The sequence below is a fragment of the Anas platyrhynchos genome, chromosome 11 (genome assembly GCF_047663525.1).
Source record: "Anas platyrhynchos isolate ZD024472 breed Pekin duck chromosome 11, IASCAAS_PekinDuck_T2T, whole genome shotgun sequence".
NCBI classification, from domain to species: Eukaryota; Metazoa; Chordata; class Aves; order Anseriformes; family Anatidae; genus Anas; species Anas platyrhynchos.
In genome coordinates this window covers 13,327,600-13,351,901 of record NC_092597.1, presented here as the reverse complement: position 1 = coordinate 13,351,901, position 24,302 = coordinate 13,327,600, and the positions used below count along the sequence as shown (strand labels likewise).

At 45.3% G+C, this 24,302-nt stretch overlaps 1 protein-coding gene across 10 annotated transcripts in view; it reads left to right on the top strand.

Annotated features, from left to right (window-relative positions):
* The first annotated feature begins 5,508 nt into the window (after positions 1–5,508).
* NEO1 (neogenin 1) overlaps positions 5,509–24,302 on the top strand; it is a 187,278-nt gene continuing 168,484 nt past the window's right edge. For 5 of the 10 annotated variants that reach the window (XM_072043398.1, XM_027465577.3, XM_072043397.1 and 2 more), the window contains exon 1: positions 5,511–5,887. In XM_072043398.1, the coding sequence (XP_071899499.1) occupies positions 5,755–5,887 (133 nt within the window). In that variant the 5' untranslated portion in view covers positions 5,511–5,754. Of the gene's footprint in view, positions 5,888–24,302 lie in introns of all 10 variants that reach the window. The other 5 variants (XM_027465575.3, XM_027465572.3, XM_027465576.3 and 2 more) reach the window with 2 other exon arrangements.

The following is a 24,302-nucleotide window of genomic DNA, read 5'->3' as shown; positions in this document are numbered from 1 at the left end:
AGCTGTCTCACTTCCCCACCTTTCCCGGCACAGAGACAAGGAGAAAATGTGGTAGGATTTACATGGCATTGAAAGACTAGGACTCAAAGAGATGTGAAATTTGTCTTTGTGGTGGACCTGCTGGACTACCTTCAGTGATTCATAACACCTTCCCTTGGTTCGGTTTTCCTCCTAACTTCTCTGAGGAAAGGACCTGCTGTTATTGTGTGATCGTATGGTGTCTAATACAATAGGACCAACCTCAGGTAAGACCTTTAGGCACTCCCATTATACGAATGAGAACAAGATTGTTGGTGTCAGTAATTAACATTCTTGTGGGATTGTTGGAAATGCTTTGGGATAAACACCACCTGGAATCCTTGCCTGGCTTATGTGGTTTTTAAGCTGCAGAGGAGGTTGATCCTGTTCACAGGAGAGGGCATGGATCGTCTGTCTCTTCTCTTTCTGGGTGTGGAAAAAGTCTTTCAGTCCAAAAACACATTACAGCACCTCAGTGAGAAGTGGGATGCTGGAAAAGCAAGGGCATTGTCAGTGGGGGAAAAGAATGGAGGCTCGGTTATCAGCGTGGCTCCACAAATGATCTCACCTGAGGACAAAGACTATATGACAATCACCAAAACAGGGAGAAAAACACCAAACTAAGTGTCGCTGATAACATTGTGAATGCCTGTGGCACGGTGTTATCCCATGACAAGCTTCCGGAGATGAAATCTGGCTCTGGTTCAATGGATGGCAAAACTCCCACTGACTGCAGTAACATCAGGCTTTCCCCTTGGGGTTGCCTGCATTTCTCTGCTTTTGAGTGCCCAGACAGCCGCATCCCACATCATTATGCACATTCTGATAACAAATAAATTATTCTTTAAAGCATGGATTGGATTCAGTAAGCCCTGCATTTTGGATTCTATTTTCCCTCTATCTGCACCTGAAATCCCCGAATAAACAAACACTGGATTAGATCTAAACAGCAACTCTGCTCAGTAAACGAAGCCATTAAAAGCATTTCACACCAACTGCTCTGCTCCTATTTCAGACTCTGTTAAACACGGAGTCAAGCTAAGAAGCTCAGTCGTCCTTCTCAAACTTTCCAGGAGACTAACCGTAGTTATTGGAAGGTCTGCCTCCATTTGCCACCCTCTCTAGCTCCAAGTGAGGAGTTGGAATTGTCCAGCTGTTGACATCAGGAAGGACATAAATATGTGCTGGGGTTAGAGGCTTTTTGGCAAATGGCCTGCTAACCTAGAATTTGCTCTGCAAAGTTGGGAGGATGACTTTTAACCTCCAAGCAGTTTTCAAAACCACATCGGTCACCAATAAATACGAAAAATTAAAAAAAAAATCTTGTCCCTACTGAATGATGAAGGAGAACAGACCTGGGCTCTGTGGTGCTGCGATCAGTATGAAGACCAATATAGGCATAAGCAAACTGGTTGCCAGAATAAGTTTGTGGTTGTTGCTCATACCTCATACACCAGGGAGGCAGCACTAGAGATTAAACTTAAGGTGAGTACCTAAAAGATGTAAATCTAAATGAGTCACGTCTTTGTGCTGCAGCTCCTTCTTACCCCAGAATTGCCTTAACTAGCTGTTTGAGGATGCCCAATAATGGGAAATTCTCTAGATAACAATAAATTGGTATAACAGTTCTGTGCCACCTGACGTCCTGCTAAGCACTGGAGAAGTCATGATCAGAAAAATGGACACAACTAGAGCACCACTGACCAGTCCAATCCTAATTTCATCGCTTTTCTTGTCGGCAACAGATAACACAGTGCAATTTACAGCAGCCCTGGAGTGTACGGTAGTCCTCGGTGGAAGCCTCATTACTGGGAGTCACAAAAGGTCAGTGAAATTGTCTTTGTTCCATAACCTTGCTTCTGTGCCAAAAAGCAGTAGGTTGGTTTGCAGTAGGAAGCACCTCAAGCAAGAGAAAAAAAATTAATCACTGAAATTAAGGTCCTCCCCTGGATCTCCCCTCCGGAGAGTATTCTCTGCCTCCGTTGATCATACTCAGACTCCCAAATAAGGCAGAATTTTGAATTAATAAAGGTACAATGTGAACATTTGAGTGACAGCATTAAATCTTGGCTGTAAGGCTTAGATATCTCCAAGAGGAGAAAAACTTTTCTCATTCAGTCATTTAGAAGTGGCTGAGGCAGATGAGGTAAACACAGTCTCCAGTTATTATAGAGCAATGCAGTCATTTATACGTGCATATTAGACATTTGCACCCTGAAGGTGTTGTTTTTTTTAATTTAAGAGTTTCAAAGTTAAGAGAAGCTAACATTAAGGTGGCCTGTGCAACTGTAATTTGTCCCCTTTTGTGCATTTGCATTATGATGCGCTATTTAATTGTAATTAGAGCACATGCTGTTCTTTCGACAGGTTCCCGGCCTCGCTCATTGTACAGAATAGCCTGTGCTCACTAAGTAATAATTTTATTTTCTCCTCGCTGTTCACTATGTGGCCCATGCTTTATTTACTGCACACCATTCAAATATTGTTCTGAAGACAGATTTATTCATTTCCTCCTGGGCTTTTGCATGGTACTCATCACTATGGTATCCAAGTGCTTCGCAAACTCTAATTCATTTTCTCAACTCTGTGTGAGAACTGGTATTACCCTTATTTTACAGATGAGGAATCTAGGCATACAGATGGAACAGTAAAAAATATCTTTTAATTTTAGCTATCCAATTAGAAATACTCATGGCCTGATTTTGTCAGAAAATATAACATGTTAAAGCATCTAATTTAGTCAGAGTTGAATAAATTCTCATTTACTGTGGTTCTATCTGTAAGAGCTCTTCACTTCTGCAAATCAGACTTCAAAATGTCAAATCAGGCACCTAGGAAATGCGGGCTGCACAATTAATGTGAAGCCTCTGTTTTAAGCACTGTGCTTTGCTCTGCGCAGGAGTTTTGATGCTGAAGCCCCTTCCTGGAGCAGCAGTTGCCAACCTGAGCCACAGCGCTTTCTTTTCTTGCAGTTACTTGGAAGGTACATAACATACCTACATCTAATTTTTGTAGCAAATGAAGTGGAAGTTATTTAGGCACTTAATGTTGTTCCTTGACCTTGCTTCAGCATCAGAGCGAGGCATATCTGCTTGCATTGACAATCTGTATTCTGGTATTTCATAACTTGGGAGTGTTTTACTTTGCATCCCAACTAATGTTGTTTTAATGTAGTTTTCCATGTGCAATTCTCTCCCATGTAGAGATAACCTAAAAAAAACCAGCAATTTAATCCTACGTTGTTATATTGATATCTATGTAGGCCATCAGCAATGTGGAAACTTATCCTAAATGAGGAAAGAAATAATTTGGCTCTCCTGCACGTAGTCCAGCGCTGCAAGAGGATGCGGTACGTTCTCGGTGCGTTTCAGACACTTGCTGCCAGTAGATGTGACAGTTTCCCTGTGTTCTTCACTCCCATTCCCATTTTTCTCCCATTCCCAGTCTGTTTTCAAGTCTTCTCTCAGCTGGCTTCCAGACTCTTGCTCTTGAGCTTTGCTTTATCCCTCCCTCCAGGCAGACCCAGTTTCCCCTTCCAAGCCCCATTCCCTTTCACCGCCCTGGAGAACCTGTCTTTTCTCCAGACCCTTTGTGCCTGCCAACTTCCCCGACCCAGTTCTTGGCCCCACGGAGGAGCTTCCTGCTCATGTTGCCTGAGAAGCAGGGAGAGGACTGGAAGGACGGGTTCCCTGCTCACCCTGGGTACGTTCAGACTTGGCATGGTCCAGGGTAGCGGGGAACTGGAACGGCAGGTCCAGCTCTGCTCCCACAGCCTTGGGCTGCAACCGGCTCCGTGAGCATGAAACCGCTGGGGAATGGCACTGCTGAGCTCCAGTAAACCCCCGCGGAGTGCAAATGGCGTTTTTGGTAGGTTTTTACACGCAGGTTTTTGAGGAAGCATCTCTGACAAGGTGACTGTTCTCCTTTTCAGGCCCAAAGATATTTTTCAAAGGACATTTACCTCTGGCCTGACGGCAGGAATGACAGAAGACCTTTTTGAAGTTTGACCTGAGGTATGAATTTCAGACACTTTCATTTCAGCACAATAGTTACTCTGGCATTATTAAAGGTGACTGAAGATGGGATTTTATGACAGGAATTGCTAACCAGCTTCGATAATAGTTACACTTCCAGAGCCACCTTTTAATCAGGGCTTCTTTTCTCAGTATAAATGATCACAGTTCATTGATGGTAATCCTTCTGGCATATCAACCATCAGCTTAACGTGGCAAGCATTAACATGGAGAAAACCAAACATCCTTCTGAGGAGGTAATTATTCACCACTGTGAGAACGCTCCAGGATATTTTCAGTGGAGGACAAGCCTCCCGCTTCCTGACAGAAACACTGGACAAAATTATAAAATAATGAAGCAGGTTTCACAAAGAAAAACACTTTGGTATTAGCTGACGCTTTGCAGTCATGCTGGTGTTCAAGTAATCATGCACATCTCTGCATCTGTAGGTGCAGAGATTCACACGTGCACAGGTGTGCTGTGTCAGGCTTCTGCCTTGCAGAAAAGCCTTTAAATGCACAAATCTGCAAATTCCGCTGCCTCAGGGCTCACTTCAGTGGAGCATCACCGGTGCCTGCATGGAGAGGGACACCCTTGCCAAATGGTAATCAAGGCAAACGACAAACTTTCCTGTAATCAGTCCTCAGCTCCTCAGCAGCAGTGTTAGGATGAGTGTTAAACCTGAAGAAACGATTTTAAACGTGGGTTGTTTTTTGTGATAGAAGTGTACTTTTTGGGGAGATGTACCCAATTAGCTGTGTTTTGCTGTTGCAGTGCCCCAGGGGCATGGTTATTGCAGGGTTTCCGCACCACTTCTTGAGCCTCAGCGCTATGTAATTATGCACTGAAGGAGACGATTCAATTAGTCAATAATAAAACGAGGTGCAAGGATAGCGTACAGAGCGTAAAAATGTCATTTAGTGGGCAGCAGGCCATGATGGAAAATATATAAGGGTACACTTCAGATGATTAATGGAGGAGGAATGTATATTTATAGCTCTCATTGTGTCCTTTGTAAGGATACGCAATGCAACAGTCGGAATAAAACCGCCTGGTAACGATGCACCATCCAAAACGGTTTCGATTTGAATGGCAAATGCTGCCTGAAGCGAATTACCCCCGGGAGGGCGAAAACACGCATCGCCTGCCTTCACAAAGTTTATGAATCCGCCTTTATCAATCCTTTGATTCGTTGGGAACCACGCTCGTTCTGAACCACCGAGCCGCGTTCCCTGAGAGAACACAAGGTGCTGGGGAGGGCTGCTGTGAGGAGGGGAGGGAGGCGCCATAGCGGGGTGCCCTCACGGCGCTGAGGGGACCAACGGTCCTGAGGCGGGGGGGGGGGGCGCGCGCACACCTGGCGCGCGATGGCGGGAAGGGGCGCGTGCGCCGCCGCCGCCTCCCGGGAGCGCGCGGGCGCATGCGCGCGGGGTGTGTGTGTGGTGTGCGGGGGGGGCGGGGCCGCGAGGGGCGGGGCGGGGCGGGGCGGGGCGGGCGCCGCTGGGCTCCGTGCGCGGCAGCGGCCGGGAGCGGCCCCGGTCCGGGTTCGGGTCCGGCCCCGCCATGGAGTGAGCGCCGCGCTGCCGCCGCTGCCGCCCGCCTCCCTCAGCCCGGCTCTGCCCGGCTCGGCTCGGCTCGCCCCGGCTCGGCCCGGCCCCGCTCGGCGGGAGGTGCGGCCCCGCCGCCTCCTCGGGGCGCCGCGGCCCGGCGGGGAGCGGAGCGATGGCGGCGGGGAGAGCCCGGCGGCCCCTCGGCCCCCTGTGGCTCCTCGGCCCGCTGCGGCTCGGCCTCCTGCTGCTCGGCCAGCCCGGCCCGGCCGCCGCCTCCCGCAGCGGCTCCCCGAGCCCCCGCACAGGTACGGGGAGACACCGGGAGGAGGGAGGGGGGTGTGGGGGGGGGCGGTCGTTGAGGGGGGGGCGGCTCCTTCCCCGCCTTCCCGGCGCTGCTTCGGTTGCTGGATCCCTCTGGGCTCGGCTCGGTGCCGGTTCTGTTCGATTCCGTGCCCCGCCGCACTTGTCCGAGCGGGACGGGCTGAGGCGAGCGCCGGTAGAGGCCACTGCGCGCCTCGGGAAAGCGGCTCCTGGCCGCCTGTCCCTGCTGTCCCTCTGTCCTCCTGTCCGCCCTCCTGTCCCTCTGTCCGGCCCTCTGTCCGGCCGTGCCCGCAGCCCGGCACCTGCATGGGGAGCCCCCTTCTGCGGGCGCTGCTCGCACCTTTCCCCATTGTTGCCCTTGCCCATCCGCTAGCGGAGCGGGCGGCTTCGCTGCCTCCAAAAAAATCAAACCAACCACAAAATGAATAAACCCGAGGAAAGCCAGCCCCGTAACACCGTCCAGATGAAGCGTGGCGTGCGTGCGAGGCTGCCCTGCAGAAAGGCCTCCGCAACAGGGAGAGCTGGGCATGGCTCGGGGGCATCCGCGGGCTGCAAAACGACGGCGTGGAAAAACTTTCCTTTTTCCCCCCCTCTTGTCAGCGATGGAATAGGAGAAAGCTAGAAAAAAACCTTGCATGTTGAACGCTCGGATTTTTTTTTTTTAATATTTCCCTGTGGATTGAACGCTGGTGTGTGGAAGGCAAGCCCTGCGTAAGTGGACCCTGGAGCAAACCCAAGTGGTGGTTCAGCGAGCGGCTCTCGGCAACTTGGCGCGAGCGCGGCCGCGCCGTGCTGCTGGCGGTGAGCTGGGGCTGTCCTGCTGCACATCACGCCAGGCAGAACCGCGCGTGCTAGTTCTCAGCTCAGGCACTACTGATGTAATCGCCTGTGCTGACTCCTGTTGACAGGGAATGTATTTATTTAACCTCTCACATAGCGCGAGCTTTGCCGATTCCAGCTCTGAAGACTTCTATTCCTTTTCCTTTTGAAAAAGAAAAAAACACCAACAACATTATACTTAGGTTCCAAGATCTCTGTGTAATAGATAAGTTACTGTTTTGATGTGTAAAATCTTACCATGTGACAATTCTGTTTCAGTATTTATTGCTCTGCTGACAGCTCGCTGCAGTTATAGTCATGTCGGGTGCTTTTTGCTACTTATAAAAAAAATCCTTTCTGTTTTGAGAACATCAAACTGATAGGTGACGCTTTATCTGTTGAAGCTAAATAGGTGAGTTAAGTCAGCCAAGGGGGAGTAGCACGCAGAAACACAAAATAAAGCATTCATTGAAGCTGACTGTTTCTCAGAGTGGCAATTTGGAAGCATCAGCTTGGAAACGCTGGAAGTTCAGCGCACCCCTGCTGCCTCCTCTCTCTCTCTCTCTTTTGTGGAATGTGCTTTTATGCCCTGTCGATGTGCTGCCCCGTTCCACCCGCAGTAAGGACCAGGAGGCAGGGTTTGCCTGACCCTGAGCTCTTCAGAGGGAGTCACTGGAGGGGGAGAGCCTTTCTTGGTTCTTTGTCTCGATGAAGACGTGAGATGCTTCGTGCACAGCGGATGAACTCCAGCCTAATTTGCACTAGCTCCCACCTGATAATTAGTATTTTTTTTCTTAAACGCGGGGTGTTCCCCGTATGCTCCTGTTTGGCAGGTGGGAGAGGCGCATTCGAGTCCCTCCCTGCTGGTGGAAGAGGGAATCGGACACAGATGTTCCACGTCACGCACAAAGCGCTCCCTTTGTGCTGGGGGTGCAGGGGTGACAGCGCTGTCGGGGGGCCTGGCGCAGGGCTCCGGCTCTTGGGCGAGTGCTGAGCGGTCGCGGTGAGGTGTGTGGGGCTGGGGAGGACGCGTAGCCTCTCGGGGCAGGTTCAGATGTGGCGCTCATCTCAAATCTCCAGTGGCTTTTGCTATGTCCCAAAGGAACAGATTCCTCTTTCGAAGCTTTTTGGTGTTGATAAAAATGACACAAAAGCGCAGAAGTTGGAGGTTTGGAAGCCTGCGTTCTTTGTATAGAGCCCCTGATGTTTGAATGATGTTTGAGCCCATCTGTAAATAGGCAGTTGTTGCTCTCTGAAGAAGGAAAGAGCGTAGCTGAATTATTTAAGGAAAAAACCACCTGTGTAACTGCAAGCATTTGTTTGCGCATCTAGGAGCTTGAGTCTGTTTCCCAGTCTATCTGTTTGCTTTGTATATAAGATGAAATGAGCTCCTTATTTCAGAATTAGGACAGTTATTCACTTGCAGAGTAAACCCCCCAAAATCCATATTAAGGAACAAGCATCAACTAGCTAAATCCTGCCTCTTGTAACTGAAACTGACTTGAGGTGAATGTGACAACTTTGATCTATACAGGATTACATTATTAAGAATGAAATTGAAGTTGGTGTCGATTTTAATTTTTAATGGAGAAGCTATGATAAAATATATGCCCTATTAAGATTGCAGATGAGATTATTCTGAAGCAGGAAATTTGTTCCTTCTCTCCCTGATATTGTCGAAATCCTTGGAATCGGTGTGTATTGCGCTGCTAAAGGACAAACTGGCAGTTCAGAAAGTCCATAATGAAATGTGGTTTGGAGTTGGTAAGGATCGAGGATGCACAGGGCTCCCTCAACTTAACGGGTGCTCAGGCACGTGTTGGTGGCAGGCTCTGAAACGGGCACCGCGGGCACTGCTGCAGGACATGGGAGCAGCGGAAGGAAAGCTGGAGGAAGCGGGAGCACAGATGTTTGGGGTTCCTGAGAAACAGGAGTCCTAACTCGTTCCTGTTCTGTGTGCATTTCTTGATTATCTCTAAATATATCCCGAGCTAAGAATAGAGACAAATATTCAGGTCTCCATTACATCCCGTCAGCGCAGGTCCCCAGCTGATTTCCCCGCTGGATGTAAACGCAGCGTGTGTCAGCCTTGCTTGTCCTGGCTGCTGGGTGGGATCGAATATGAGCAGTTTGATTGCTCGTAGCTGCTGGGATGTGCACACAGCACTGCTGCTGATTACACACAGGTGTGAGCAGGTTGGGGTAAGGGGCTGTGCTGGTGCTGGATGGGGCCTGTTTCTTGGGACCGTGAGCTATCATCCCGCTAACTTCTTACAGGTGAAGTAAGATAATTACACACTGCAGCTTCTCTTCATGTAAATAAGTGTTTGTTTCTTCCTGATGATAGTGGCCTTCTCGTTTGTAAGACTTCAGGCCTTCAAGAGGAGATCCTCAGAGAGATGTGAGAACTATGTGGGCATGTTTTTAAATAACTGGCTGCCCTCTGTGAGGTATTCCGGCCTACAGTTCCCACTCACTTTCCCTTCTGTTTGTTTTAATTTGAAGGAGAGGAGGGTGATAAGGAGCGAGCATGGAAATGGAGTGGGAGTTTAAGAAAACTGCACAAAGAGCAAGATGATATGTTTGTTAACCTTCACTTTCAAGCCATAAAAGCATATGACTTGTGCAGCATCAGCCTGAGTGTCATAAAAGGGTGAAAGCAGATTGGTGCACCATCTCTAGCTTGGCATGGCAGTCATGTTCTGTACAAAACAGATGCCCATGTATTCGTAGCTCATTTTTATTAGGAAGCAGTAGGACCTGTAAAGTGTCACTTTGTCTAGTCTAGGAGGAAGAATGCCTGGAGTTCTGGTTAATAACTGGTGCTGCTCGTTTCCTGTGAGGAACCTGCTTCCACAACTCAGCGAGTGGAAGAGAGGCCTTGCATGACTTCCATTTCCAGGTGAACCCTGGAGCTGCTGCAGGCTGTCTCGCTGAATCTGGGCTCTGTTCCTAGAACGGGAAACGTCATGCTCCGGGGATATCGATCTTCAGGAAGGGCACGCCAGTTCTTAATAGAGAAAATGTCTCGGTGCTGTGGAAACAACAGTAATATTTTACTGATTGGATGCTATTGATTTAGTTCTCCAGTTAAATTGCTAAGATGAAAGTGGTAATCCTGATTAATTCCATATAAATAAGTAAGCCCAATTTGTACATGTATCGTTGCAGACTTCCGTAGGAAATTGTTAGGTGCTCTTAATTCCAAGTGTTTTTTACTATGTAGTATTCAAGCCAGGGAGCATATCTTAATTTTACAAAATAAACAGACTATTGATTTATGATAAGCTTTTTTTTTTTTAATTATTATTAGCTTAAAAAAAAGTCTTTAAAAAAACACAAACCCCAAAACTCTAAAGCTGCCCCTACCAAAGGGAGAGAAGGAATTAGCAGCCTTGTGCTAACAAATTTCCTGGGAGTTTGGACAATTCCCTGGAGTGTATGACAACCATGAGATGTTTGAGTTGCGTAGAAAGTAGATTTAATATCTAATTTTAATGAAAATGACTCGATGCCTCTTTAGCAATCCAAGTAAGAATTAAATACTATAAAGCAAGATGTGTTTTCTGTACACTGTTAATAAGCATCACTCTACTCATTGCTTCTGGACATTTGGGACACTGGAAGTGGTTGGAGCTGAACATGGTTGGTCTGAGTGGGGGTCAGGCTCGGTGCAAGTGTTCCTTGGTTTTATTACTGTTAGAGAAAGCTCATGGTCAGAAAACAGCTCCCTTATTACGAGAACAGCCCACGTTCACTCTCTGGTTTCTCTTGTGAGGCTTGTGTGGAACAGGGGCTTGTGTTTTCTGCTGGTCTCTGATTCTCACGGTCTATCTTTGAGCTTTCCTGGTTCAGCCTCAGCTTTCTGTTGTGAAGTTAGCAAGACTGAGTGTGGCGTTCTTAGGGAAGAGCGTACTGTTAATTTATGATGTGGCTGTTTTACTCCTCCTGTTCCGTGGGTGTTCTGGTTCTCACAGCTAGTGAGATTTTCTCTTGAGTTGTTAAGTTGATCTAGCGATAGTGAATTGCATGTTGGAGAGAGCTTTTCTTTAAAATGTGCTCTTCTGCATATATTAGCAGTGAATTTTCTTTGCCATGAAGTAGTTTGAGCAGCTGACTCGATACTGGATACCATTGAAGAAATTCACGTGCTCTGCTTGGGCTGAATTTCTTCATTTGTGAATTTTCAGCTGTTGATCTTGGTGCACCCGGTAAGTGTTAGCTCATATGAATGACTTCTTTCCAATCCGCGTGAGTTTTGATGAATCAAGCGTAGAAGCTTGATAATTCTAATTAATAAGCATCCTCCCGTCATATCGTTTTGTCCAGAGGTCTTTTAAACATGGAAAAACACCTGTGTGACTAAATTACTCCCTGCTTCATCTGTTCACAGTACTTGAAATGCAGCTGCCCTTCCTAGTTCGGTTAGGTGAGATTTCAATTTGCTCGTTACCCCATACAGCAGTGAATCCTGTTGGGTTTTGTTAATGTTTTTCTACTATTTCCTTCAAAAACCCAAACCAAAACAATAACATCAACGTAAAGCCCCTGAGCATTAGCTATTTTATCATTTATCTGCTACAGAAGCTTCGAAAGTGTGCTAGTTTGTGAAGATGGCTGAGCCGCTTTCTCCAGGTCCACCAGATGTTTCAGCCCTTCTGATTGTGTGATGCACTTTTATTTTGTGCTGATGGGAGAGCCATGCTAAAGAAATCCCTTGCATATGCTTTACTGTCACTGAAGACCTGAATTTCGTTTTGTTTAACGTGACTAGGAATTTGTATCTTTCTGTACTTCTACCACCTGCTCCCATAAAACTCCATTTCTCCTGATATTCTTCTTGCCTGTAATACTTCATATCCTTCTGATGGGTTTCACTGGGCTTGGATATCCACTTGGTGGGTGTCTCTCTGTTGAACTTCCCCACCTATTCCTGTATTTTTTGCTTACAAGTAGCAAAAAATGAGTTTTGCTTCTAGCTTTCTGTCATTACGTGTGTTGGGGGGTTTCAGTGTTTTACCTTCATGTTTTTATTTGATGTCTTTCTTACATGTCTTGAAGCTGTCACACTCTGTGACAATTGGTCGAAGGGCACGTCAGTAGCCAGCTTGGTCGTCTTCCATTATTGTTTCACTTAGATAAATTTATCCTGTTTGATGTGCTTTTAACATTTTTTGACATGTGTCTAATGTTGCTGTTGACCTAGGGATGAATAATGCGATGCTGCTAGCATGGGCATGGTGTGCTGCAGTTGGAGGTTTGTACCCACGTAGGTGTAACTGGTGACTCTTGCCAATTAAAATATTTAACTTAGGCTTACAATTTTGAAGAGATAATCTGCTTTGCTGCAGCTTCACTGCATTTAATGTTCTGCGTGTAGTTTACAGCCAGGTCATGATGAGTGCAGCTTTTCTATGAAATTTGGCTCTCCTTAGTGTTTTCTTCACTAAGAGATCCTGAGCCAGAGCTTGTGTCCATCTTTATTTGCATCTGTAAATATGTGCTGTGTTACGTCTATGATACAGCACTTCACAGTATGCTGGCTTGGGTGTAGAAACTGCATCTCATCACTTCGACCACGCTGATTTCTTTGCCCTTCCTTGTGACAGAGGCACCTTTGTGTTACTGACACTGCTGCCAGCTGCTCCTGGCTTCAGGCTTGGGGCATCTTCCAGCCCCTTCTCAGCTCACAGCGTTTTGTTTAATGGCCCAGCAGCTTGATCCCACTTGGGTTAAGGTGCAGTCAGGTCCTGCTGTGCAAGCTTCATCTTTCTCAGTTTTCTTCTGTAGTTAATGAACCTGAACATCTCCTCTTAACGCTGCTCTGGGGCTCAGGCATTGAAACCTTATAACATAACTGTAGGGAGAGGGAGAGCCACAAATAGAGGCGTTTGGATATGCTTTCTAAAAGTAGAACAGGCTGCCAAAAGTCATTTAAGTCATTAGACCTGTCATGACTTCTAAAACGTCTTGTGTGTGCTGAGAGGCGGAGTGTAAGTTGCTTTCTCTCTGCTAAGGGGTTACAGTCAGACTGATTTAAAAAAAAAAAAAAGAGTAATTGTTTGAAACCAATGGTTGTTGCAGATTGTACACAGCAGACACGAAAGCACGGGTATTAATGAGAAAATGAAATATTTCCAACAGCAATTTATAAAGCCAAATGTTCCTGTCTGAAAACAGGCAAGGAAGGCAGTGTGAGGGAACTGGAAATGAAGTAGAACTGCATCCAGAAACAGTCCGTGTGATGCGGTCGGACACCCCAGCAGCTGGTGGTAGGCTCCTGTGCCGCTAGAGGTGGCATTTCCAGGTTGGGCTTTTGGTGTTCACCTTGCAGAAAAAGCAGTATTTTGTTACCCATTTGTCTTTTTTTTTTTTTTTTATTAGAAATCTGGGCGAAAGCGAAGCGCAGCAGATAGGAAGTTGCTGCCAAGCGTTAATTCTATTTTCATGTGTTTAGTTTCAGCGTTTCTCGCACACCCTGCCCTTCCATTTGCTTCCACAAGCGTTTGTGGAGGCTGTAGCAAACTGGATGGGTTCCCAGATCTGACGTGCCATGTGGCTGCGTGACGGCCTGCCGTCGGAGAGGGTGACAGGAGCACGTGGGAGCCGCGCTGCGGGGAGGTGACGCCGCCGCTGTGGCTGGTGTTTCAACACGAAAAGCGCTGTGAACAAAATACAGCACCTCTTCTGTCACCGTGCCGCTCCTTAACGTTCTGACGTATCGTATCGCATCAATTCCAGATCTGTAGGCTAAAGTTTTGTCAGAAAATGTTATTTTAAATTGGATTTTCCAGTAAAATGTTTCTTAAATGTTAAAGTCTTTAAATTAGAACAAATTGTCAATTTGGCTCTAGTGTCCTCCCGCCCCCATGGAAATCTCATCTGCTTGGTCCTGAAGTGGGAACTAAGCTCTAAGTCTCATCTTAAAATATGTTGCCTTGAGGGGAGAAAAAAAATAAAAACTACTGGAGGGGGCTTCCATTTTGAGCAGTGGCCTGGGACCTCTCTGGATGCACCAGCCACGGGCTTAAAGTCCAGAGGAAACTGATGGTGATTGCCTTGTGTAGCATTTCAGTGCAGGTGTTGCTTTCAATCCATCGTGTGCTGATGGCTGTGTTGTGGTTATGTGGGACCAGGACTTTTAAATCATCTCTGTACCAGTGATTAAACCCTTGAAGAAGAACACCAGTCTGGTCGGGCTTGTAAGAAGAGCTTACACAGGAGGTGATGTGACAGAAGCAGCCTTGGCAGCCACAGCAACTCCTGATGCGTGGAGACTTTCAGCCAATTTAATGGCTAATGATGACATCGCTCTGTGGTTCTCAGGAAAAATTCATGTTGAAATCAAGTGTCAGGAACTTGTGAGTGCTGGGAGACTGGTGTGGAGGTGAGGTGTATGCTGGGGGCAGGCATGGGCTGGGATGGAGAGCTGCTCTTCCTCCACAGTGCTCTGCCTGGCCATACTGTTGGTGCCCTTCCCTGTGTGGTTTAGGGGAGATTTTTCTTTAATCCAGTTACGTATGTGGTGATAAGGGCCGTGCTGTGTGTGTACATACTGCCTTTGCAATGATTTAATCCGTTTTGCTTGTGGAGTTTGATATTATCGCAGAGATGGAAATCATTTTTATGCTGCTACCCCTGTCTCTACTACTCATGGTAGTTTTGCAGTGCATCTTGACCTGTTTAGATGCTGGTAACGGGATGGTTTTGGGAGCTATATCCAAAATTAGAGGAGCATATTCCAATTTTGCTCATTTGCAAGGACAAGTTTAAATAATAATAAAAAAAGAGACACTTTTAATTAGCATTAAGAGCTATTAGAGTGTGTACTGCAAACTTGGGGTGTGACAGCCCTACTTCGTAATTTTCCCAGGTTGCTTCCTTTTCTAGAATTTGAAATGGCTTGTCTTCTGTTTGAAGTGTAAAATAGCTTATTTATCCTAATCTTCCCATGCCGTTGTTTATACCTAGTGCAGGTCTTTGGAGCCTTAATTTTAGGTTCTGTAGCTCTTCTCTTCTTGTTAAGGATTCTTTTTCCTTATTGTCCCCATATTTGAAGTTGCGCTATTTTTTTTTTGTTGTTGTGTCTTGAGAAATTTCTAAATGCTTAAAAAAGAGGTCAAACAACTCAGATACCTGCGGTGGTTTAGTAACCACTTCAGCAGTGTGATTTTCCATGCAACTTTTTTGTGATGCAGATGAAATACATGGTACGCAAAGCATAGCTACAGGAGAGGTATGACCACATTGGGACTACTTTTTTTTCCCCCTAGTTGTGCAGTTGAGTGTAAATGAGTGTTCTGCATTGCAGAATCTGTTGTCTTTGAGAACAAGCAAGTGCTCTTCCGTGGAGCTGATGCAAATGCTGTGGCTCTAGTCTGGCAATAGCTAAAAATCAGGTGGCAGAATCTGGAAGATAACCTCTATTCGTATGCTGTGGTGTTTCCATAGTTGAAATTCAAGGCTTTTGGAGGGGGACAGTCGATATCTGACTGTGGAAGGAAGAGTCATCAGGTGCATGCAGAGCAGGATCTGATGTATGCCGACTTTGTGGCTCGACGTGAAGTATCTTGTGCTCATGGTAACGGCATTATCAGCTGAAAATGTGCAGTGCTATTTTTTGAAGTAGTGTTTTCCAGTTCTCTTTATTTACTGTTGTTGCCGAGCTTTTCTTTTTACTCGGGAAATCAATAATCTAAAGGAGGAAATAAAGCTTTTCCAGTAGCTGAAAATACCTGTCTGAGCTAGATCTGATCTGTCTCCATTTTGATCTGTCCTACTTCTTGCTCTCCAGAGCTACTGGTCATGACTCCAGAGCACAGCGAGCCTGGGCTTTGTACTTTTATCTTCGTTTGCATTCAGTTTGTCAAGTAGAGGCTTTTTTGCTTTAGCATTTTCAGGCATGTCCTTTGATAATTTATTAAAATAAAAAAGGATCTGCAAGAAATGGACTTCTGACTTATTTTTATAATGTGTGTTGATTTTTTTTTTTTTCCCAATTTAGCGTATACGCTGGTCATCCCTGTCTCTGCAGGAGGCTTTGGAGGGTTATCACCTGATGGCTTCTGTTATAATTGCATGTGAATAGATAGAGCATATTGATTGCTTAAATCTAGTGCAGCTCCTGTGCTGTGAGTTATTTGTCCCTGAACTTGCATGCTGATGGCTGTTAGAAGTGCATGGAGTGAGGAGGGGCTGTGATGGGTTGATGGTGTACTTCTACAAAATAGAAATAATTATATCTTGTCCATTCTGCCTCACGGCTGCTGGTGGGCTCAAGTGCCTCATTCTCGTGTTGCCCAACAAAAGCCAGGTTCGCCAGCCCGGCTCAGTTGTGATTCCTGTGGCGTACAAAGCAACTGGGTTGAACTGCTGAACTGAACCTCAAATCAAAGTGCCTTCAGTGACCTGCCTTTGTCACCAGCATCTGATTTCTTGGAACTTGGGCAGTCTTACTGCATTTAAAAAAATGGAAGTGAGTTGTAGGTCGAGTTGAAGACTTTTATCGTTAACCCCAAGGTTGAGCATTTACATATCTTAAAAAAAAAAATGTGTGACTTTTGCCATGCAGTGAAATCAACAAACGGTTTTAAGATGCAGGAACACCTTCAAGTTGCTCAGACAGATTTAGCTTTGTCCAGTGGTCTCAGAAAAAGGTAGAGTTTGGTTTCAGCTTTAGTGACTGTGTGCAGGTGTTGTCACGTCTCGTAGTTAAATGGTTATTGACGGGGGTTGCCAGCCAGCACACATCTTTGGAAAGCTGGAGGCTGCGTCTTGCAGATCTGCTGTAACATCCTTCGCTGTGGCTTCAGAGATGTTATTTTGTCTTTCTCGGCTGCCAAAGGTGCTGCGTGGGTGGGGGATTGTTACCTATACTTAATGCTATGCTGGCGGTTTGTTTTTTTAAATTCTGGAAGCTTTTACAGCCTTTTGGGTAACACTTGGGAGCTGTAGCAAAGAGGACACCTTTTGCTTCATTGTTTGGAAAATTTCTCTTCAGGCAACTTTCCAAGGGTTTGATAGAACGGCTTTAGATGTTGACCAAGTGATACGTGGGTGTCTTTGTAGTAGTAGATGTATATCTGATTAGTTCTGCCACCTTTTATGGTAATAACTGTTGAGATTTATGCAGTCCCTTATGGCAGTTTGAAACAGAAGCATCCATTCTTGTTCCTTAATTGCTTGTGCACTTTTCGGAGGCTGTAATGCAGACTTCAGCGGTGTCACTGGAGAAGTACTTCTTTGAGGCACCATTTTGTGAATCATCTAGGTTGGAAGAGACCTCCAAGATCACCTAGTCCAACCTCTGACCTAACACTAACCAGTCCTTCACTAAACCATATTGCTAAGCTAAATGATGTTTTAGAACATACAAATGTAACAGACACACTTGTTTTCAACCTTTCAGTTTGCACATAGGGGGGAAAATGGCTTGAAGAAGGTAGCTGGGATGTGCCCTGCAGGTTCCTTACTCCTTGCTATAAATGAGGCCAAAATGCAAGTGTGAGCAAGACCCCTTGAATAGACCATTGGGCAAAAATCAGCTGTACAAAATTCAGAGCAATTTTTTGCATTGTAACTGATCTGCATTACAGTATACCAAAGAGCATAGATACGTCAAAACCAAATCCAGGTGCTCTTGATACTTGGAAGAAAGCAAGGTGTCACCGAGAAGCACCAAGGGTTTGTGAGCGTGGTCTCTGAGTGCTCCTTTCCTTTGCAGCCTTTTGGTGCAGGGGAAGAGCAGTGAGACAACTATGCTTTTACAAGTCAGCCTACCAGAAGGTTACATTTCAATTCCCTGATTTTTTTCTTGAGCAACTTTGCTTGTACAAACCGTTTGGCTCACCAGAAAGCAGCACTCAAATTCAGTAACTTACGTAAGCGATGCACAACGCCTTGGTGGTATCGTGCAAGACTACGCTTCCACGCCGGAGTTTTTGCTTCAATAAACTCCTCGGGGGGGGGAGGTGGTTGCTGTTTTTTCGGACTAGCTCCTCCCATCCCCTCCCTTTGTGTAAACTCTGCAGTGCCTTTCACAGCGTTTGCCTCTGGAGTTAGTGCTGTGCTGCGTTTCACAACGTTGTGATAAAAGCAGCAGCATAGTTCTGGGATAAGTGCTTCATCGCTGTGCCTTTGCCATCCTTATGTCTGATTTTGTGTCTTTATAAAACTAGAGCTGGGTCTGATTTAATTCCTCTCCTTTACATATGTTTTTGCGCTTGTACACTTTATTTTACAGAAAACGATCAATAAAATCGTTTATAGTGAAAATCTGTTTAAAAGTGTGACATCTGGCAATGTTATTTGCTTTACTGCAATTGACTCCAAGGAAATCTGGTGATCAGAATTGTCACAGAAAGTCTGAGCAGTTCTGGTTAATGGGACAGCCGTTTAAAATAAACTTGTAAGGTTTCAAGAAACTTTTCTGATAACCTGGAAATAGTTCTGAGTGCGTTGTTTTAAATATAGTGGAAGATGCTTCTGAAGTTGTACAAAATGGCTTTAGTGTACGAAAATAAGGTTTTTATGTCACAGTCCTGGAATATGGACAAGGCTAAATAAAAAGTAGGAAATTGTATATTAATACCATATTTAAAATCCCTGCTAGAATTTCCATCAAAAGGCCTCTGTGTAAATGTCATGATGGACTTGTCAACCCCAAGAAGACACCAGGCTCCCTTCAGCATCCCCCGACTCTGCCCTGCAGCATTTGTGGGAAGTTGGTGAGATGGATAACATCTGCACAAATCTGGGTAAGGGAGGAATACACACAAAATACAAGAAAAACAGACAGGATCGGATGCAATCTGGATGTGGAGCATAAGGGGAATCAGGGAGGAGGTGAGCTCAGCTATAAATTGCCACAGCTGCTTGTTAGGCAACAGCGTCGGCATGCATAATGTATCGGATGCTGGTGGGGAAGGAGTCTGACGGATCGCCTGGTGTCCTCTTCCTCCTGTGCAAATCCACCTTGGGGTGAGATGAGCAATGTGCCACGCTGAGCTTCGGTCTGATGTGGATGAGCAATGCGTTTGTGCACAAGTCCCTTGCACCATAACTCCTGCAGTCATCCACCTTCTTAAAAACTGGAAATTTGTGCATCTCTAGTGCTGATGTAATGCATGAACGTGCACGTGCTTTGTAGAAGTAGCATTTAACTTGCTTAAAGCTACAGAAACTCCATTTAGTTTCTCAGGGAGACAGTTTCTTTTACATTGTGACTTGCTATAAAGCTGTGGGGCTTTGCAAGGACGTGGAGCAGAGCTACGAGTTGAGTGAGGCTCCTGAGAATAGGGGTAGAGGGGGGGAGAGTATGCTGCTCCCCACCCCAAAATTGGAACAGAGCATTTTCACTGTTTCTAACTGTTTTCAAGTCATTAGCTCTTGAAGTAAACGTTGAAAGGATTTTTCTCATCTTTAAAGGGGAGGATAGTTGTGAGGATCTCAGTAGCTCAGTGTGGTTGGGAAGGTGGGATGGAATGGTTTTATTCAGATACATTTACTTGGCTGAGGAGGCGACCGTGAAAAGCAAACCTGAATGCTGCAGTGAGGTCCTGCTTCTGCAGGATTGTTTTCTTTCAATTTGTGTGGTGCTCGGAGCCTTTCTCAAGTGCTCCTCTTGTTCCTCAGTGCAGGAAAAATATTTTTTCATTCTTAATGCTTTTCTTAAACGTTTTAACCCTTGACCACTCTGGTATGAGGTTGAATAGAAGAATAGAGTTGCTGGCTGTGCCTGCACTGAGATTTAAAAGGTAAGAGAAATCTTGCTTCTTTTTTAGCTTGTTCTTTTTTTCTAGCATGTATTAGTGCAAGAGCAGAAGCCTGCCATGCCTAATGAACACTTACAAACTTTGGCTGCATCTTGCAGGAATGTGAGGCCTTTTAATGATGCAGGAATATCACTGAATTCAAGGCCTTCAGTTGTTTGAAGCTCAAAAAAAAATGCCATTACTGCTTGTAATTTAGAGTGATTACCAGCATTGTGAACCCCAGAAGACGTCCGTGTTCTTTCCTAGGCTTTGGATGTTAAGCGAGCTAGTCTTTCTTTCAGAGGCTTGCTCTAATCCTGTTGCTGATATTTTCATTGCTTGACAGAGCAGAGGAATGTCTGAGGCCGCAGCGGGGGGCTGGAGAAAGCTGTGAGCCATCGCGCAGCCAGGACGGAGCTGGGCTCGGGGAGAGGCTGCAGCGCTCCCTGCATTCAAAAAGAAGCGGTTAGAGATGAGCAGATTGTTCCTCCTAGGATAAGAAGTAATTTACACACGATGCAAAACACTTGGCTTGTGGTGTTAGGAGAGGCAAAGGCTGAATTTGTGCAGTTTTGTTTGCCTGAGAAATTTCCTTTCCTGGAACACCGAGGACCAGGATTACAACTAATTGCGTTATACCTGCAGCGACTCTTGCTGTGCCATGCTGCTCTGATAGCAGCTTTGGCTAACAGTTGCATCAAAATGATGTAAATTCGTAGCAGTGACAAATCCTAGAAAGCCTAAGAACTTAAGCTGTTATTTCTGTTGTGGGTATCGAAGGCAAAGCTTTCCAGAATCTGTTGTGGCAGTCTGTGTAGGTGCTTCATTGATTTTTAATTCACATTTGCACTGGAAATGTGTTCACGGTGAAGAGCTACCTTGTGGATTTATACTGAGATAGAAATAAATCCTGACTTGTATTTCTTGGCAAGAAAAATACCTATGCTATGAAAATGAAGTGAGTTTCATTACCCAAAGACAAATGCAAAACAGTCTCCAAAAAGTAAATGCGTTCAAATGATATTTCTGTCAACACAATTGATTTCACACATGACTTAAACATTAAAATTTACTTCTCTGATGTCTGGGGTTAAACAGCTAAAATATTCTGCTGGAACACTTGAAAAATACTGGGGTGTGGAGAAACAATATGGAGATGCAGCTCTGTGCTCTTGTTCAGTAGGTGGTGTAGCCCTTTGTGCTCTTTGCTTGAGCAGCGCTATGAATCTCGCCATTAGATGTTAATGATGCCAATATTAAATCAATGTTTTCTGTGAAAACTGAGTAGCTAATCAATATACAGATTTTTTTTTTGTGTGTCACAAATTGATTTTAATACTAGTACTTATCTACATTTAGCTTTCCTGGGTTCTTGGGATGTTATTTTAGCGAACAGGTAGAGAAATCTCTGTGGTGTGGGTATCAGTTTTGTGACATAGTAGGGCTCTAACCAAGGGAGCGAACTTATTAAACGCGTGCAGTTATTGCAGGGATTTTCCATGTAGGCTAAACAATTCAGGTTTTAATACATTAAAACCGATCGGCTTGTGAGAAGGCGGCACAGCTAGCTGCCTTATGTCTGGGAGGCTCCAAAGAAAGCAATGCAATTACGCTCACTTCACTGGCTCAGAAGAATGCAACCTGTGAATTTGATTCAACAGCTCTTATCAGACACATCATGAAAACATAAGTACTTGTTTTGGTGGATTTGCTTGATGTGTAGGACCCATCCAAACCTGTATGTTGCATGCAAACTTTAGGATACGCTTTTAATTTGCATCTGGCAGAGATAAAGGGTGGTGTGAAGGCAGACTTGGGCTGCTACATTCACACACAAAGCACGATCCTTAGCACTGAGGGGATGCCCCCAATCTGCAAGGCGTTTCTCCAAATGGAGCCGAGGTGTACTGGAACAACATGGGTGTTAGGGCCAGGGAAAAACAGGACTGTGAGTGGTGTTGGAGTCGTGTTGAGATGCCGTATGCAGACAGAGTCAGTTTTGCTCTGCTTCTGCCATGAGGTGAGCAGACGTGAGGCTGCTCCAAGTGGGGAACCTTGCTGGAGAGTTGATGGCTCCGATGGCCAAAGCTAAAGAGCATCAGGGCACAACTTAAATTGACGAAAACTTGATTGTTGTACTGAAGAACCCAAAACAGGGTGGGTATAAAGGCACTCACCTGCCTCTTTAGTTGTGTCACTTTACACGCTTGTGAACCATCAGCATGTTGTGTGCTGGTAATAGCAACAGCATTTCACTGCTAGGGAAACAGCTCTCTGAAAGGCAGGCTTTTTTTTAGGTACGACTTAGTTCTCTGAATTTTGTGGCAAGGCGTAGCTGTCGGGTGCTGGGTGTGAGTGCCTGACACTGTTCACTTCTGGAGGCAGAGGCTGCCATTGGTCTTGGTACTGCATCAGGGAACCTCACCTCGCTAATAATGACCACCTGATGATGCTAAAGTATGGCTTAGCCTCATCCCCAGCTCTTAATTGCCTTAGTCATAGGCGCATCTTGCTTTCGTTAGCATTTTTTTGCTAGCTTTTACAGCGTATTTTTCTTGTAGATCTCTGCATCTTTTGGCTGCTGTGTGCCTCAAAGGTGACCATGCACCAGTGTGCAGTGGGGTACAGCTGTGCCAGGCACCCGTCCCAGGGGGCTGCCAGTGGCACGGGGCACTCTGCATGCTCCCTGCTTGCTTTGAAGGAAGCTAGAGGTTTAAAATGAAACTTGCAAGTTGATTCACCACAGTTTTCATATGGAAATAAATCGGCTCGACTTGTTACTCTGCCGGGTGGATTTTATTGTAGTGTGTCGCTTCATTGTTGTGTTGCGCAGATTACACCATTCTTATGTATATACTCCAATGGTCACATAATAGTTTATTCATATGACTAAAACAGGCATTAATTTGGGGAAGAAATGTAGAGCCACGAGCACTTACTGCTTTCCTCAGTCATTGCGAAGGGCTTGGGATAACTCTTGTACTGTCTTCCCTTGTTCCTCAGAATATTATCTTTATGGCTTGAGCGATGCATGCAACTTGTATGTGCAGAATCCCCGATATTTCAGCCTTTCAAGCTCCACTTTTACTTTATAAGGAAATCAAAATACCAAATTCCCAAACCTGAATATTCTCACGTGACCGCAGGGTGTAAGGTGACCTCTTTGGCTCCGATCCCAGCCCAGGAATGTATCGTTTCTTTGAGTTAGACTTTGAAACAGGTATTACTTTACAATTTAATTGGCTGCATACATCTCGAAAAGGATATAAACCAGTGGGTTTTTCCACTATGGAGACAGAAAGGCTTGTTTCACAGAAGAGAAGGCATAAACAGGCTGGTACAAGGAACCCTGTGTGAACTGAGCTATACTGTATACCTCAGGGGAAAAAAAAAAGTAATTTTTTTTTGCTTTGTAGGTTTTGGCAGCGTCAAACAAAACAGCCAATGTTCTCCTAGGAAAGCGAAGGAATTCTGCTCTATCTTGAAAACACATTTGAAGACCCCCCCGCCTTTGTGCAGGGCTGTGAATGTTGCCTGGTGTTGCTTTGGCCGCAGGTCCCCCTGCGGATGCTCGCCCAAATGTCGCGCTACTCGGGTGCAGCCTCGCTGCTGGGGCATTGGCCACCAGCTGCTTTCGAACCGAAGGCCGCTGACAATTAGAGGAAAGCAACTCCAAATGTTTTGAGCATAAACCCTTTGTTTTGGAGCTCTTTTCTCTCTTCTCTTGTTTTTAGTAACTGCAAGTGATCTAATTAGTGTCCGTAGCTGGATCTAAAACCCTTCGCTGACCTATATTCAGATGCCTTTCATCTGCTCCTGCGTGGTTAAGACCTTCATGGTATTATTTAGCAGTAAGGAACCAGACAGTACAAGGAGGGTGGATAAACCTCTTAGTTCCTTGCATTTTGTTTTGCTGGTTGTTTTTTTCATTCCTTATTGTAGGATTTGTGGCTTATCTTCAATTTTAATCTTGCTTCACTGTTTTTGTCCTTTCTTCTTTGTAATCTGTGGCTTTTAATGTCTAAAATGTCCTAAATATTTGATCAAAATAAGGCCTAATTCCCATTCTGAAGAGAATAAATCACTTTAAAAGTGGCAGAAAGAGAAACCATATGCAGGCGAAATGTAGTTTGAGGGAAAGATGCAGCATACAAGCATACACAATCAATTACTGAAACGTGGCACTAATGTTCCCTCTGCTCCCTCCTTAGCCACTTTCAGGCTTCTTCTGCAACTTTGGTAGTTTCCATTAATCTCTTTAACGTTAAGAGCTTTGGGCAAAGAACTTGTGTGTGCGTGCGGTCTCTTAATATCTCACTTTTGTCCTGGTGTCTCTAATTTTGTGCTCAAGTAGACCCGGAGTATTCTGTGAGCCAGCTGGATCAAGACAAATTTCTTAATTATTTTGACTAGAGAACAACAATTCAAATTAGTGTCTCTTTGCTGTGTCATGACTGCAAGTAGGGTGTAATAGTAACATGTATACTTCCTAACACTGTTCTAGCAGTGTATTCCTGCTGTCCAAGCTTACAGTAAATTGTCTTTCATGAAAAGCTAAGGGTGAAACTTAGGCACGAGGATAATCTTGTCCTGAGAACTGGTGAGCATTGTTCAGGGGCTTTGGAGATGTTGAGTGCTGCAGAAGTGATGAGCAGCCTTCATCCTGTGGCAGCGATAATCACACTGATGAAGGCTTGAAGGAGGTGACTGATATGGGCACCATCTACGGCAAAATAGTCTAAATTCATAGTTATTCACAGAAATACTTGTAGTCATGATGGTTTTTGCTTTTGAAGTTTGTTATTAATAACAAATTTGAAGGGGGCGG